The sequence below is a fragment of the Bos grunniens genome, chromosome 6 (genome assembly GCF_055505025.1).
Source record: "Bos grunniens cultivar Pamir isolate PY7600 chromosome 6, Bosgru_T2T1.0, whole genome shotgun sequence".
Classification (NCBI taxonomy): domain Eukaryota; kingdom Metazoa; phylum Chordata; class Mammalia; order Artiodactyla; family Bovidae; genus Bos; species Bos grunniens.
In genome coordinates, this window is record NC_141170.1 from 5,873,360 (window position 1) to 5,891,834 (window position 18,475).

The following is an 18,475-nucleotide window of genomic DNA, read 5'->3' on the forward strand; positions in this document are numbered from 1 at the left end:
CTACTTATAGAAAGCTACAGAATTATTGTGAGGTGGAAATAAAGATTTAAACAAATGAACATTTTATCTTCTTATACGGGATGATTGGGTATTCTAAAGAAGTCAGTTCTTTTTTAGCAAATTCAATTTAAACAAACCTCCTTCCAATTTTTCTTGGTAGGGGGGCAGGACTTGCAAAATTATCTTAAAGTTTATCTAGAAAAATAAACAGTATCAGTATCAGTTATGAAAATGTTGAAATAAAATAATAGAGCAGAAATAAATCTGCCAGATGTAAACTACATTATAAAGTTTGGATAACTAAAAGACTATCATACTGTCCTGAGGAAAGAGTGAGAAAATGTCATGGTTATGTAATAGTTCATCCAGACAAACTCTTCTGAAGTATAAACATATAAGATCTGGTTGCCACTTCCTTGATGGCGCAATAGTTAAGACTTCACCTTCCAGTGCAGAAGGTGCCAGTCCAGTTCCTGGTGGGGGAACTAAGACCCCATATGCCTCACAGCCACAAAATGTACAACAGAAGCAAAATCAATGAGTATTTTTAAAACAGTTTACATTAAAAAGAAAACTTTAATTTTTTTTTTTAATTTTTAAAGATTAAAAAAAGGCAGCAGCCCAAATCCTGGGAAATGCACACGCTCCTTACACGCATGCAGTCTCCTCGGCCAGGACTGCTCTCTTCCCTCTGGTTCCCCGTGTCTGATTTGTGTCCATGCTTCCCTGATGGCTCAGTTGGTAAAGAATACACCTGCAATGCAGGAGACCCCGGTTCGATTCCTGGGTCAGGAAGATCTGCTGGAGAAGGAATAAGCTACTTCAGTATTCTTGGGTTTCCTTTGTGGCTCAGCTGATAAAGAATCCACCTGCAATGTGGGAGAGCTGGGTTCGATTCCTGGGTTGGGAAGATCCCCTGGAGAAGGGAAAGGCTACCCACTCCAGTATTCTGGCCTGGAGAATTCCATGGACTGTATAGTCCATGGGGTCGCAAAGAGTCAGATACAGCTGAGTGACTTTCACTTTCACCCTTCAGCTCGGGTGTTTCTCTGACGCCTCACTCTTCCCATCAACACTGGCCTGTGTCCATGAGGCACAGTAACTAGGACATGGATTTAATCTGGAAGTTATTCAAGGGTTTCAATTTCATACCTATAGGGTACTGGTTCGTGGTAAGAGGTGCCGCAGTGGCTGTGGACTTCCCTTGCACAATGTCATTATCAAAACTGTGGGACAAAGAGATAAAGAATTTTGCCCATCATGAAAGGCACATAAGTGAGAAAAAACACTCTGTGGTATAGCTGAAAAAAATCATGAACCAAAGTTATCTGATTACCCTCAATCACTGGTTGAATTAAATGAGGTGAAATGAGGCAAGTGTTACACGTAGATTCTTGGAACTTTTAAACTGTAAGTCCATTCATGGGTTGCACTCACTCATTCAGCAAATATGTATGGGTTCCATTTGCGTGTCTGGAATGAATAAACAACGGAGAACAAGAACGAGCCGTGAGTTGCATCCTATTATATTTGTCCTTAATTAATGAACTCATAGCTCTAAGAATCACTTGACCAAAAGCTCCCTAAGAGCGGGATGAGATTTATCACAGTCTGCACTGTTCCTCCAGCATCTCTGCTAGGTGGTGTCGTATAGAAGTCTTCTGGTAGAAAATGGAAGAAAAATGCCTATTAGATTTCTGGGAGGAACAAAAAATTTTGTGGCACTTTGAAACTGTGTTGACAGGTGGATGACACATTTAAAAGCAGCAACTTCATCAGATCATAATATAATATAATACGTTGAAAAACAGAGTAAGTCCGTCTGATCACATCATTGGCTAAAGCCTGAAACTGCTGTTTCAGTCAGTCAGTCAGTCAGTCAGTTCAGTCGCTCAGTCATGTCCAGCTCTTTGCGACACCATGAATCGCAGCACGCCGGGCCTCCCTGTCCATCACCAACTCCCGGAGTTCACTCAAACTCACGTCCATCTAGTCAGTGATGCCATCCAGCCATCTCATCCTGTCATCCCCTTCTCCTCCTGTCCCCAATCCCTCCCAGCATCAGAGTCTTTTCCAATGAGTCAACTCTTCACATGAAGTGGCCAAAGTACTGAAGTTTCAGCTTTAGCATCATTCCTTCCAAAGAAATCCCAGGGCTGATCTCCTTCAGAATGGACTGCTTGGATCTCCTTGCAGTCCAAGGGACTCTCAAGAGTCTTCTCCAACACCACAGTTCAAAAGCATCAATTCTTCGGCGCTCAGCTTTCTTCACAGTCCAACTCTCACATCCATACATGACCACTGGAAAACCCATAGCCTTGACTAGACGGACCTTTGTTGGCAAAGTAATGTCTCTGCTTTTGAATATGCTATCTAGTTTGGTCATAACTTTCCTTCCAAGGAGTAAGCGTCTTTTAATTTCATGGCTGCAGTCACCATCTGCAGTGATTTTGGAGCCTAAGAAAATAAAGTCTGACAGTGTTTCCCCATCTATTTCCCATGAAGTAATGGGACCAGATGCCATGATCTTAGTTTTCTGAATGTTGAGCTTTAAGCCAACTTTTTCACTCTCCTCTTTCACTTTCATCAAGAGGCTTTTGAGTTCCTCTTCACTTTCTGCCATAAGGGTGGTGTCATCTGGATATCTGAGGTTATTGATATTTCTCCCGGCAATCTTGATTCCAGCTTGTGCTTCTTCCAGCCCAGCGTTTCTCATGATGTACTCTGCATATGAGTTAAATAAGCAGGGTGACAATATACAGCCTTGATGTACTCCTTTTCCTATTTGGAACCAGTCTGTTGTTCCATGTCCAGTTCTAACTGTTGCATCCTGACCTGCATACAGGTTTCTCAAGAGGCAGGTCAGGTGAACTGCACTGAGATTGAGCTGCCAGTCTTTGCAGCAGCCAAGAAGGTTCTGGATAGTCTGGCCCCACCTCCTTTTCTGAGCTCTCCTGTCATCTCACTCTCCGTGACTATGGTCCCACCACACTTCCTTCCTTCTGACCCTGGGACACACCAGGCTCGTTCAGTTCCAGCTCGTTTCTGTCTTAGGGCTTTTGCCTTATAGGACCTTTTCATTCCCAGATGCTCACATGACCTGTCCAGCCTAGACTCAGTCCATCAACACCTCGCCACTGCAGCCTTGCAGACCAGCCAACCTAAACCAGCCTGCCTTCCTTCCCTACCAATTTTATTCTCTGTCTTCCCACTGTCTGCTATTTATCCCCAACACCTAGAACAATGTCAGGCCCATTGCAGGTACTTAATAAACATATATTGAATGAAAGAATCTTTGAAATAGCAAGAAAGAAGAATGTTTAAATCAGATTGCTTTGTTTACAAAAAGTAGTTAAAGGTACATGACAATGAAAATAATTCATGAAAGTCAAGTGATTTGGGCTTGCTTTACCTTCATCAAGACAAAGGAATCTGCCTTAATCCTGTATCACCCCCATCAAAGTTCAAGTATGTTTTAATTCCATTGTTTTGGTTATATAGTTATATTTGGTGGCTCAGTAGTAAAGAATCTTCCTGTCAATGCAGAAGCCGCAGGAGATGCGAGTTCAATCCCAGGGTCAGGAAGATCCCCTGGAGGAGGAACCAGCAACCCACTGCAGCATTCTTGCCTGGAGAATTCCAAGGACAAAGGCTCCAGTGGGCCACAGTTCATGGGGCTGCAGAGTCGGACACAACTGAGCTACTATGTATGAAGTCACAAGTACCATAAATAAAAACATCAGTGTTGTTTACTTCAGAACTAGGAGCACTCCCGTTCTGTTAGCATAATGCATTTACTAATATCTGAATTCAGAGAAGTCTAAAGTTGACCGAATCTTCACGTGTATTATGTAGTAGAATTTTGCACTTATGATGTAGTGGTATCTCTAGTAGAATTTCCTTTTGAATTTTTGAGGTATTGCAGCTTTAGAACAACTCTATAAAAACTACTCAGATTTAGGCCATCAGTTTATCCATTGTCATGTTTATGAAAAAATGTTTAAAAATCATAGTTCTCAATTGCTTAATAATAATTAACTATGCCTAATTAAAAGCACTAATGTGCAGTATGGTAGCATGATTTCCTTTTCCAATGAGGTAGAAAATCACTAGTTAAATAATTGTCAAGGGTGAGGTGGTCCTAATATATTGTTAGTTATATGCATCGCTCTTATTCCCCATTTTCACTGGGATCCTCAACCTTTTACATTTTTTGGAGTGATTTTTCTTTGAAAGGTGAAGTTATAGACATTTAGAATATAAGGGATGGCCCCAAACCAAAAGGTCTTCACATTGGACAATGGTTTTCAGAGCACTTAAGATCTGAACATTAGAACCTCAGTTTAGCCAGGATCTTTACCAAGAGCTTAGCATCACATCTCATAAACTATCTGAGAGTTAGACACTCCCCAGACTAGGAGTAATTGTTACATTGATTTCCCTAGAAGTATCTGAGTATGCTCATTTCACCACAACCTCATCAGGTTGATGTTTTAATCTTTTTAATTTTATTTTAATATGTGTTTTGGTTACTAGTTTGAACGTTTTCTCATGTGATTATTTTTTTCTTACAGTTTCTTTCATGTGAATTCCTTCTAAACATCCTCAAGAGTTTAAGAAAAACATTTCATAATTATTAGTAGAGACAAACTGCTCCAAAAGGCAGATGCTTATATCTTCTCAGTGATTAAGAGCTACCAATGTGTACCATTTGGTTTCTAAATAGGGGGAAATCAGCTAATATCTACGGGTATCAGCTTAATGTCTACAAGTAACCCCTACGAGAAAAAAAGAGAAGCTAGATCCTGCCTCCACAGCTCCATCAGCCCTCCAATTTTCACAGCAAGAATTTCTGGGGAAGAAGGGCCAATGCTTGGGGACAAACAGAACAACAAGGAAAAACTTCCCAAGGAACTGGAATTCAGAGCTCAGCACCCAAATTACCTTAGGATAATGGGCTTCCCTGGTGGCTCAGATGGTAAAGAATCGGCCTGCAGTGCAGGAGACCGGGGTTCAATCCCTGGGTTGGGAAGATTCCCTGAGGAAGGAAATGGCAACCCACTCCAGTATTCTTGCCTGAGAATTCCCATGGACTGAGGAACTGATGGGCTACAGTCCGCGTGATCACAGAGTCAGACACGACTGAGCAAATAGCGCTCGTGCACACACACACACACACACACAAATTGTTAGCTATTCTGAACTAATCATGTTTACCTACAAGGTAGAGCCTTGTTTAAACATTCTTTATACACATTTCAGACTCCTGAATAATTTAATCTGTGATCTTCTTTTCTGTTTCATAGACACATGGATAAATAACATATACAGTATTCCACTCACATGTCACAGAAAATCTTCTCATGCTATCTGACTCTCCATACTTTCTCTTTCCAGTTTTTTGGAGCTTTGACCTAAATGTATTAGAAAAATAGAATCACTTTTATAATTATTAGAATCTTAATCTCTTTTCAAGTATATTTGAAAGATACAATCCCTTTCATGGAGGCACAAATGTAGATTTATCATATCAATATTTAAATTATTTTCTATTCCAAGGATTAATGTATCAATGTAAAGCATAGGTATAGCTTATGAGTGGGACAGTACACAACTTAAATAGATTCCGAATTGGTGCGGCTGATGAATTAGGGGACCACGGGGTCTAAATCTGAAATGTTCACTTTAAAGCCATTTATATTAGGCTGTGCAATGTGGATGCACCATTTATTAAATTAAAAGGACATTTTAATCTTAGTGCCTCAAAAGTAATAAAATTGTACATCAAATTCAGGATTCAGAAGAAAACGGCAAAGTTCAAAATCACAAATCTATTTTTTAACTTTATTTTTACATTATGTTACAGATACTTAGATATTTGTTATTAGAAATGAGGTGTTAAGACAAGGAAAAAAATCTATCTTTGTGTTTCCAGCACCTGCCAAGGAGCTCTGCACCTACTCTGGGTTCAGTAAAGGTTTATAGAGGAGATCAATGAATGTGTTATAGAGCCAGTTCCTCAAACACATGCAATTCTTTCTTCTGGTTTCTTTTCCCATTCATTGTACACTAAATGTTGTATCTAGTGTGCATGCGTGTCTTGTGTTTTTGACTCCACTCCCTGGTAGAACAGAAGCTCTTTGATGGCAGACAGAATAACAGCCTCCCAGAAAAGTTCAGTCCTAACCCCTGGAACCTATGAAGACGTTACCTTTTGGCAAAATGAACTTTGCAGATTCGATTACATGAAGGATCTTGAGGTGGGCAATGATCTTGGATTATTTGGGTGGGCCCAGTGCACTCAGGGGGCTTCCCAGGTGACTCAGTGGGTAAAGAATCTGCCTGCAGTGAAGGAGATGCAGGAGACCTGGGTTCGATCCCTGGCTCAGGAAGATCCCCATGGAGGAGGCCATGGCAACCCACTTCAGTATTTGTGCCTGGAGAATCCCATGGGCAGAGGAGCCTGGAGGGCTGCAGTCTATGGGGTTGCAAAGAGTCAGCGACTGAAGTGACTGAGCACACACACGTGCACACAGCACTCATGAGGGTCCTCAGAAGTGGGAGAGGGAGGCAGAGGAGGAGGCGAGGATGAGACCATGTAGAGGCCGTCCACCGTTGCTGACTCTGAAGATGGAGGAAGTGGCCACAGTCAGGCAGTAAGAGAGAGCTGTGGATGCTGGAAAAGCAGGAAAAGTGAATCTTACCTAGAGCCTCTAGAAAGGAGCACAGCCCTGCTGACACCTTAATTTGGGCCCAGCAAGACCCACGTCAGACTGTCAGAACTATAAGATAAGTAATAGATGATAGATAAATAATAGAGGATAGATAGACAGATGGATTTTAAGGCATTAAGTTTGTTGCTGTTGTTTAGTTGCTAAGTCACGTCCAACTCTGCAGCCCCATGGACTGTAGCCCCCCGGGCTCCTCTGTCCAAGGGATTTCCCAGGCAAGAAAATTAGATTAGCTTGTCATCTCCTTCTCCAGGGGATCTTCCCAACCCAAAGATCGAACCTGTGTCTCCAGCATTGGCTGGTGGATTGTTTACCACCGAGCCATCAGGGAAGCCCAAGTTTGTAACAGCAACAATTAAAATACAGATACAGTCTTTGACAACTTTTCTTATCACTTCCTCTTTATTTTGTGTGTCCCCTCCTTTATTCCATGCTGAAACAGGACAACATTAATCAAGATATCTCTGTTTACTAATCACAGAAATCTAACACAAACTCGAGCAAAAAAGTGGGGGTCCATATTTCACATAAGTGGGACCTCCAAGAGATGGAGCTGGCTTCTGTCTCAGCTAAGATGAGCCCCACATCAGTCCACAGAGTCAGTCTCTCTTATCTGCTTCCTCTGTACAGAATTCAGCATCTCTACAATTCACATGCTTTTAGGGGCAAAACTATCCTCTTCCAGGGAAGAATTCTAATGTGTCCATCTTTGTAGCCTAAGAGATTGAAAGTCTGCTGTGATTATCCATTACTGACTTAGGAATGCCCCAAGACGCTTGTTTTATTCACTCATGATTCTGCAGTTTGGGCAAAGTCTCTGGAAGGCAGCTCGCTTCTGATCCATGTGAGACACACTCAAGGCAGCTCTTTGGGGGCTCAAGTGTCCAGAACATCCTTCCTCGTGCAAGCTACTGCTGGCTGTTGGCTGGATGCTCAACTGGGGATGTTGTCCTTTGTTCTCCCCTTCATGCGACTGTTCCACGCGGCTAGGTTGGGCTTCTTGCAGGATGGCAGTTTTAAAGAGTAGTTGGACTTTGCACATAGCAACCAGTTTTTCCCTTAAGCTCAAAGTGGAAGTGTCTAGGCCTTCTCAAGTTTGGGCCCCAACAGACACAAGGTTACTCGTGCCACCTTCTATATATTTTTTAATTTATTTTTTTTTTAATTGGAAGATAATAGCTTTACAATACTGTGTTGGTTTCTACCATATATCAACATGAATCAGTCACAGATATAGGCATGTCTCCTCCCCCTTGAACCTCCCTCCCTCCCCCGACTCCATGCCACCGCTCTGTTGTTGTTCAGTCACTCACTCGTGTCCGACACTTTGCGACCCCACGGACTGCTGCACGCCAGGCTTCCCTGTCCTTCACCATCTCCCACAGCTTGCTCAAACTCATGTCCGTTGAGACAGTGATTTCCATCCAGCAATCTCAGTCCTCTGTCATTCCCTTCTCCTCCTGCCTTCAATCTTTCCCAGCATCAGGGCCTTTTCTAATGAGTCAGCTCTTTGCATCAGGTGACCAAAGTAGTGGAGCTTCAGCTTCAGCATCAGTCCTTCCAGTGAGTATTCAGGACTGATTTCCTTTAGGATGGATTTGTTGGATCTCCTTGCAGTCCAAGGGACTCTCAAGCGTCTTGTCCAACACCACAGTTCAAAAGCGTCAATTCTTCGGTGCTCAGCTTTCTTTATGGTCCAACTCTCACATCCATACTTGACTACCGGAAAAACCATAGCTTTGACTAGATAGACCTTTGTCAACAAAGTAATGTCTTAGCTTTTTAGTATGCTGTCTAGGTTGGTTATAGCTTTTCCTCCAAGGAGCAAACACCTTTTAATTCCGCCCCCCCGCCCAGGTTGTCACAGAATTCAGGGTTTGAGCTCCCGGCATCATGCAGCAAGTTCTCACTGTCTGTCTTATACATGGTACTGCACATATGTCAGTGCTCCCTCCATCCGTCCCCCCCTCCTTCCCCCACTGTGTCCACAAGTCAGTCCTCTGTGTCTGCCTCTCCAGACAGATAGGTTCAACAATACCCTCTTTCTAGACTCCATATAAATACATTAATATAGGATATTTGTCTTTCTCTTCTGGACTTACTTCACTCTGTGTAATCTTCAAAAACCAGATGCTGTAGAAGGTGCTAAGAAAAGGGATCCCTCTTGCCCTGTTGGTGGGACTACAAATTGATACAACCACTATGGAGAATGGTGCAGAGATTCCTTGAAAAACTAGGAATAAAACTACACTATGACCCAGCATTCCCAATACTGGGCATATATCCTGAGAAAACTGTAGTTGAAAAAGACACATGTACCCCAGTGTTCACTGCAGCATGGTTTACAATAGCTAGGACATGGAAGCAACCTAGGCGTCCATCAACAGATAAATGGATGAAGAAGTTGTGATACATATACACAGTGGGATATCGCATGCGTGCTTACTAAGTTGCTTCAGTCATGTCCCACTGTTTGCAACCCTGTGGACTGAAGTCACCAGGCTCCTCTGTCCATGGGGATTCTCCAGACAAGGATACTGAAGTGGGTTGCCATGCCCTCCTCCAGGAAATTGTCCCGATCCAGGAATTGAACCTGAATCTCTTATGTGTTCTTGCATTGGCAGCCAGATTCTTTACCACTAGCCACCTAGGAAGCCCCAGTGGAATATTACTCAGCCATAAAAAAGTTCTAATGAGGTAGATGAACCTAGAGCTTATACAGAGTGAAGTAAGCCACCTTCTATTTATGAAAGCAGAACACAGGATCCAGGCCTGATCTGAAAAGAGGAGGCTACATACGTAAGGTTGTGAATCCCACTGCTGTGATTCACTGGGGTCATCAGAGTAGCTAGTCTACCACGGAGGATACCAGAGCCTTGTGCGTGACGGTCCAAGTCAGACAGTGGGAAAATGGTAGAGCTAGTCCCACAAAGGACTCCGGACTGAAAACAACCCTCAGGTATCCCTAACAATCATTTCCTTCAGTGACAGAAAGGATTCAGTGAAGCAAAGTCGACACCCTCTATGTCTATTGAGTATAGAGCTTGTGCATTATCTAGAGTCAGAGAGAATATACTAGATGCAGACAAATACTCTATAATTCCACTTATATACGTCACCTAGAGTAGTCAAATTCATAGAGTCAGAAAGTATATTAGATGCCAGGGAACAAGGGGTCAGGAGGCGGGGAGGGGAGCCAGTATTTAAAGGGGACAGAGTTTCAGTTTAGGAAGGTGAAAACTTGAGGAGGTGGGTGATGGTGAGAGCTGCCCAGCAAAGTGAACATACTTTTAAAATAGTATGCTGTGTTTTATGTGACTTTTATCACAAAAAAAAAGATTGAAAAATTTCAATTGAAAGTTAAGGAATTTTGAACTTTTTTCCCATTTGAATTTCCTTAAACTATGAATGAAAATAATGCTTACATATAGCAAACACTACTACAGAGAAATTAAATTGTGCATGATTCATGAATAAATGATAATGTGGCTAATCCAGTGATGTTTATTTGCATAACCTTTTTAATGTGACAATTCCTTGGATATTGTAGTGAAATATTTTCACCCTACATCTATATTTTTATGGTGTGTGTTTACTTTCCACAGTACATATCCCAAAATGTCAAAATTGCTAGAGCTGATTTATGGTAATTAGTTTTAACTTGGAATATTTGAAATGCATTTAATTAATTTTAGCTGTTTAGCAAAGTACAATAAGGTTTTTCATATTAGCAAAGTTTTCTTTATGACATATCAGCTATGCATATGTTTAAGGATATGACGGACTCAAATGACTCTTATTTGAATTTTATATTTAGCAAATAAGCATGCACTATTGGGGATTAGGCAGTATTTAGGAAGTGTATGTATAAGGATTACTTAGGATGAAATTGCCAAAGATCCTGGAATATTCAGCACACACTTGTTGATTGATTTCACTGCAGTAAATATGAAGCAATAACAACTATATAAATTATTCAGAGACTAGGCATTCACATTGGGATTCTTTAGCGATCACTTCAGAAAACATTTGGCAGAGTATTCTTTTCATAGTATTTTTCCAAATCCGTGTACAAAAGAGATATAGATTCATACGAAATGGATTAATACTGATTCTTTTAAAATGAAATTAAACATTTTTAAGCATTCAAGTGATGATTGCATGATCTTTCCTACTAAAGCACTCTTTGGTAATGTATTTATCTTAAATATTATTTTTGTCTTTCAGGAAGCCTTATATAGTGAATGTAAGAGATTTATTAAAACCTTGAATCACTTGAGAGTGCTTTAGTACTTTGCCTCAAAATCTGCACATAGGCAAAATTCCTGATATTATGAGTTGGGATTTTCAGGGTAAGAGGATTTGAAATCTCTGCTAAAGCAAGGGCTTGTTAGCTGTTTCTAAGCATCATATATCAGAGAGACCCAGCTACTTACGAACCGCTCAAACTAAAATGGGACAGGACAGGACATGCAGAATGAAAGAGACCAATCTAGACCAAGTAGAAGGTATCAGGTTTTCTTAAGATGGCCCTTTGATCCTGGAAAGAGATTTTCTTTCAACTCCAGAAGCAGATAGAGCAATGCACATTCACGTAGGTATGGATTTCTTTGTATACAGATAGGGATCACTTGTTAAAGATATCCATTCATTAAAGCAGTTTGAGACGTGGTGATGGAAAGTGTTTCAATGTATGCAGATTTTTTTAAAGTTTTTATTTTATATTGGAATGTATCTGATTAACAATATTGTGATAGTTTCGGGTGAACTGCAAAGGGACTCAACCATACATATACATAATATCCATTCACCCCCAAATTCCCTTCCCATCGAGGCTGCCACACAAAGTTGAGCAGAGTTCCCTGTGCCATACAGTAGGGCCTTGCTGGTCACTCATTTTAAATATCACAGCGTGTACATGTCCATCCCAAACTCCTACGGGCATTTGCAGATTTGACGTTAGACACCCCAGTTATCTACTCATAAGTCACGTGTCTTTCAAACATTCCTAATAACTTTTTCTTTTGTAATAATCTTTGTGTTTCTTATAGTTCCTTATTCTCTTGACTTTGTGCTGAAGATCCAATGAGTGAGTGAAGCCCAAAAATAATTCATAGCCCACAAAGCATTACATTATCAAAACTTATATTACTATGACTACTACTAATAATAATAAAACATGATTGAGTAACCGGTGTGCAATCCATTGAAAAGTCCAAGTGAATTGGATATGTTTTATTTTTTGAAAATATGTTAACTTAAAGAATATCTATGTGGTCAAAAGTCATCAGCATTTCCCCCTTTATGTTTTAAGTACTAACTCTTAAATTATTGATGAATGCCAAATCTGGAAAGATGGTTGCATAAATTTTTTGTGAATACTTAGAGATTTTATTTTATTACCTGTAAGCCATAAAGGATATGGCAGTTGGTAACGAGAAAAAATTTGCCTCTTGGTATGATCTGTATCCAGTTGGAGGTCTGGCCATGGTGTGGGATATATGGGACCATCCGGATATTATTGTTAATGGTTTGTTTCTCTGCATGTCTCTTCCAGCTATCGGCAGGACCCTCATCCCTCGTTATTTTAGCACTGTGTTTGAAGGAGGGGTGACCGACCTGTATTACGTTCTCAAACACTCGAAAGAGTCCTACCACAACTCGTCCATCACCGTGGACTGTGACCAGTGTGCGATGGTCACCCAGCATGGGAAGCCCATGTTTACCAAGGTACGGGCTGGGCTCGGCGACACGGCTTGCTCTTCTCTGGGTGTGCTGCAGGATACTGATTAGGGTTTTCTTCTGGAACTTTAAGCTGACCTCTCACATGTCAGATGCGAACAGCCCTGTGAGGTCATCTCTTTGGTTTGTAACCTGGCAAGACTCTTTGGGGGAGCCCTGTGCATTTGATACAGACCCCAAGAAAGTCAAACAGGATAAACCTTCAAGAAAGAGAAGAGAGTTTTGGCTGCCTATCAAACGTAGTCTACTAAATTACAATTTTGGTGGGTTTTTTCTTTTTTTTTTTTTAATTGAGATATAATTGACATTTAACAGGTTTCTCTGGTAAAGACTCTACCTGTTAGGTGGGAGACACAGGTTTTTCCCTGGGTTGGGAAGATCCCCTGGAGAAGGGAATGGCAACCCACTCCATTATTCTTGCCTGGAGAATTCTGGGGACTGAGGGGTCTGGCGGACTACAGTCCATGGATTCACAGAGTGTCAGACACCACTGAGCAACTAACACTTACACCATTTATACGTAACAGTGTATTAGTCTTACATTTACAGCACGTTGATTTGATATATGTATATATTGTGAGGTGATTACTCATAAGTTTAGTTAACAACCATCACTGTGCTTAGTCACTCAGTCATATCCAACTCTTTGCAACCCCATGGACTGTAGCCCCCCAAGCTCCTCTGTCCATGGGATTTCCCAGGCAAAAATACTGGAGCGGGTTGCAATCCCTCCTCCAGGGGATCTTCCTGACCTGGGGATCGAACCCAGCTCTCCCACATTGCAGGCAAATTCTTTACTGTCTGAGCCACCAGGGAAGACCCCCATCCATCACCCAGTTCAGTTCAGTTCAGTCGCTCAGTCGTGTCTGACTCTGCGGCCCCATGAATCACAGCACGCCAGGCCTCCCTGTCCATCACCAACTCCCGGAGTTCACCTAAACTCATGTGCATTGAGTCAGTGATGCCATCCAGCCACTACTCATGCTTAAAATGTCTTGCTTGTGATGAAGCCCTTTAACATATTATTGACTGGGGGATTTTTTTTTAGAAACTAATGCCTGTGGTGTTAATATGTCTCTGGTCAGTAATGTGTTAAAGACTATTAGTAACTTTCAAATATACAACACTCGAAAGATACTGTGTATTATTCACTATAGCCCATGATGATATACATTACATAGAATTTCGGTTTTGATACTCAGGGATATCCTACAACTAAAAGAACATTCTTCTATTATTGTGCAGTCAGTATTTGTGCTGTGTTACTGAAATTAAAGTTTTTAAGGCTAAATTCAAATATTAAGAAGCAGGGGGAAAATCAACAAACCACAATTCAACTAGTCATAATCTTTAAGGAATACAAAAGTATAAAAATATAAATGGAAAGCTATAGACAATCCCTTTATATCATCTCCCAAGCAGAAAAATTAGTAAGAATAAATATTTAGTCAAAGAAGCTGGAAAACGGAAGTTTATTTTAATGAACACTAGTTCATTGCATTTTGACTAAGACTCAGTGTGAAACCAGTTTGTAACATCAACAAAACCAGTTCTTTCTTTTAGCTGAAAACACAAATGACAACCTTCTCTTTATAGTTAAGAGAAGCTGAATTATCAGGGTTAATTGCGGAAGCCTAAATTATAAAACTGAAGATGTGTCTCCTACTTACACACTATTTTGCTGAAAGAGTAGATATAAAACATTTATTATTTAAAGTATTCTTTGATCTTGGTGCAATTTCACCTTTCTGGTGCCCACAGGGGTGTTAAAAACGACAGGCAAAGAAATGCTTATATAAATGCAAAAACGAATCATCCAGTGCCGTTGAGTCTATGGTATCTTGATTATCATCCACAGACATTTTAAATGTGGAATAGGAGGAGGGTTTTTCCCATTTTCCCTTTTTAACCATTGAGCGGAGAGAAAAGCTGTCAGTCTGGGCTAAGGAAGATTCCCACTGCGTGTGATGGAGCGTGCTGGTCTTGAGAGTTTTGCTGTGTGCAAAGGAATGGTCACCTGGGTGATGGTTTACTCTGTCCATGACTCACTTATTTTTGAAGACACCAAACATTTACATCACCTGTGGATACAGGAGCCATTTCTAGAATTACAAAGCCCGAGCACTGCAGGGAAAGCCTTTTTCTGTTGCTTCCGTATCCATTGTGTAAGCTTAGCATTACTTTCCCTGGAAAAGGGAACGGCAACCCACTCCAGTATTCTGTGACTGAGCAACTCACACACACATACATGGTGTTACAGCTTCCCACGTGGCGCTCGGGGTAGAGAATCCGCCTGCCAAGGCAGGAGACATAGGAGACACGGGTTCAATCCCTGGGTCAGGAGGATCCCCTGGAGAAGGAAATGGCACCTCATTCCAGTATTCTTGCCTGGAAAATCCCATGGACAAAGGAGCCTGGCGGGCTACAGTCAGTGGGGCCACAAAGAGTCGGACACGACTGAGCCACTCAACACACTAACACTAGTGGACTTTTATGTCATTCAAGAAAAACACACCAGTTCCTTATGCCTTCAGAGAAAAAAGAAATCCGTGATAATTAAACTTGGCTGTAATGAAGGAGCTACTTCCAAAGCCTGTAGCCACTGAAAATAAAAATGCATATTGCAATGAGCCTTTCGTATATTTCCTCCATGTCTTTCTCAGACCAAAACTTTTTCAGAAATGAACATAGTTGCTCTGAAGATATCGTGCTGTACATGCCAGATTGGTTTTAAATCAAAAAGAATCCCATTCTTCCTATGACTTGATAAGGTGGTTTTTTTTACCATTCAAATTAAGAAACCAAGGTTCTCCTCTGTTGCTTCCTCCTCCCTGCTGGAGCGCTCCCTCTCGCATGGCACCCCCTCCCACATGGGGACATTCTCCTGAACTCAGCTCTCTGGGTTTCAAGCTTTAATTATTTAGATCACCCATCTGACTCTACTCCGTGGCAATACTTTTGCCAGCCCCAGTAATGAATATTTCTATGCTGTGATGAAAAAGATCACTTTCTGGGAAATGTAGCTTAGCTGTGTGGCCTTCGTCCAGATGCTAATTATGCACATTTATTTTTAGAATATTCCAAAGCGTTTCATTTTTTCTCTTTTTTTTTTTTTTTTTTGCTCCTTGGGTGATTATTATACTACCCAAAGAATCTTTCCAATTTTTCTTTTGTTCTTATATTAATTAAAAATAACTCATCTTTGTGTAATAAAATAATATGGTGATTTAGTAGAAATCAGAAATCTAATGACCTTTCAGTACCACAAAGAAAAATAGTTTGGTAGCTGATGCTTTTTTTTTTTTAAAGGGGAGCCTGCTATTAGTACATGGTATCACTTAGCACATTATGTGCAGGCATTTTCGCATTGTTCTAATTTAGACTATCAATAAACTCTAATTCTCCAAATAGCGTTTGACTCTGCATTTCTGAGTTGCTTTTATGAAAATGTGGTCAACTGCTGAATCAAAAATCAGCCACAGCCCTAATCAACAGTAATATTTAATATTCCTCAGGACCACAAAGCATGTTTTGCAATTTCCTGACCCTAGGAACACTATACATGCTGTAATGAGAGTTTTTACACATATATTCTGAAAGCTTTCTTTTCTGTATTCAACTTTGAATCAAATTGGAAGCAAAGCTTAATAATCAGAAGAGAAATCCCCAAGGCTTTCAGAATTAAAGACCCTTGAATTATATTTGAGGATGTGAATTCTGGCCAATACTGAAGGGACCCTCTCTGGGGTACATGTTGCATCATTTTGGGGTTCACAAACTGGAACCATAATTACAGCCATTATTGGACTCCTTATCATTTCTATAAACATAGGCTACGGTCTTTTCTTATCTCAATTATTTACTGTGAAATGATTTAATACTGTGGAAAAGTACCATGGAAATACCAACCAGTGTGGGCCTCCCTGGCAGCTCAGCTGGTAAAGAATCCGCCTGCAATGCAGGAAACCCCAGTTCAATTCCTGGGTTGGAAAGATCCACTGGAGAAGGAATAGGCTACCCTCTCCAGTATTCCTGGACTCCCCTGGTGGCTCAGATGGCAAAGAATCCACCCAAAATGCAGGAGACCTGGGTTCAGTCCCTGGGTTAGGAGGATCCACTGCAGAAGAGAATGGATACCCACTCCAGTATTCTTACCTGGAGAATCCCATGGACAGAGGAGCCTGGCAGGCTACAGCCCATGGGGTCACAAAGAGTCAAACATGAGTAACTTTCACCTTTTTTCCAGTATGAATCCTCACTGATGTCTTTGACAGTTAGTTCACCATTCTTATTATGTTATACTCTTGTGTACGTGCTCAGTCGTGTCTGACTCTGCGACCCCATGGAATGTAGCTCGCCAGGCTCCTCTGTCCATGGGATTTTCCAGACAGGAATACTGGAGTGGGTTGCCATGCCCTACTCCAGGGGATCTTTCCAACCCAGGGATTGAACCTATGCCTCCTAAATCCAGCTACATTGGTAGCCGAGTTCTTTATCATTAGCGCCACCTGGAAAGCCCTTTATGCTCTCATCCTGACTCTAATGGAATTACTATATCAATGAGTATATCACTCTAATAAATGTATATATATGTATTTACACATGGGCTTCCTTGGTGGCTAAGTAGGTAAAGAATCTTCCTGCAATGCAGGAGACCCGGGTTCAATCCCTGAGTCAGGAAGATCCCCGGGAAAAGTAAATAGTAACCCACTCCAATATTCTTGCCTGGGAAATTCCATGGACAGTGGAGCCTGAGGGGCAAAGGTGTCCATGGGATCACAAAGAGTTGGACACAACTTAGCAATTAAACCACTATGGATTGACATGTGCAGCATTTCCAAGTAAGATACACTGAGCTTTATGCAACTGTTAATCTAAAAGCCTTAGTCCATGCAAACTGTTCTAAGCATAAAGACGAAGAAAAATTAAATGAACACTCCCATCTAACAAGCATATTGTATTTCGTAAAAGCTGCATGAGAATCATTTTGTTATACAACGACATGGTCAGTATTGCCTTACGATTAGGCAAAGAAAGAAAAGGGTTAAAAAGCTACGGGTTAGTTTGAGAAATGTTCTTTTTTAGTTCTCTTGTTCCTGGCCTAGTCTCAAGCCAACACGTGATGCACTGAATGCCTGCCAGCCTCTTTCTTGTTGATCCTCCAGAGACCATCTGTGCTGGGGGCATTGATTAGAGTGTGTCTGCTGGGATTACATCTTTTCTGTTGCCATGCCAACTAATCAGCTGATTTTGGTTACCACAGAAACAAAATGTCAGAGCTCACAGTAACATGAATTCAGCACAACAGAAAATGTTTTCTTAATTGGGGACCCTTTTGAATTTGGATTCCAAGTGAAAGGCAGCTTTTTTTTTTTTAAAGGCCAACTTTAGATAAAAGCTACATTAATTGTATTGATTACGAGGAATGCACAGAGTTTTTCTGAAAAGAGGAAACATTAATTCCTCTTCGTAAGCTATGCTCATTTTTTTAACTATTCCAAACAAGGAATATATATATATATATATGTATATTTTTTTTTCTTAAGCATCTCTATTTCATTTTCTGATTGTTGCATGTAAAATAAAATAAATCACAAAACCTTCAGTTTCCTTTGACCTCCATGAGGAGGACAGGGCGTGGAGAGGATGGGCAGGGCTTGGGAGGAGGCTGTGGGAAGAATTGCTTGGGGAAGGTCAGCATTGATCAAATTGTCTCCCATCCTTTCATTCAAAGAAGTCACCAGGGCTCCTCAGATGCTAAAGAATCCGCCTGCAATGCCAGAGACCTGGGTTCAGTCCCTGGGTCAGGAAGATCCCCTGGAGAAGGGAATGGATACCTACTCCAGTGTTCTTTCCTGGAGAATTCCATGGACAGAGGAGCCTGGCGGGCTACAGTCCATGGGGTCACAAAGAGTCGGACACGACTGAGTGACTTTCACCCACTTCAGTCATTTAGTTTCCCTTAAAGAAAACACTCAACACAGCCACTTAGATTCAGTTCT

The 18,475-nt window shown here is 41.2% G+C and overlaps 1 protein-coding gene across 10 annotated transcripts in view; it reads left to right on the top strand.

The window, feature by feature from the left end:
* The window catches only part of LDB2 (LIM domain binding 2), a 455,129-nt gene that overhangs the window by 360,635 nt on the left and 76,019 nt on the right, over nt 1–18,475 (top strand). For all 10 annotated transcript variants that reach the window (XM_086407461.1, XM_086407456.1, XM_086407464.1 and 7 more), the window contains exon 3: nt 12,289–12,461. In XM_086407461.1, the coding sequence (XP_086263587.1) occupies nt 12,289–12,461 (173 nt within the window). The remainder of the gene's footprint in view (nt 1–12,288; nt 12,462–18,475) is intronic.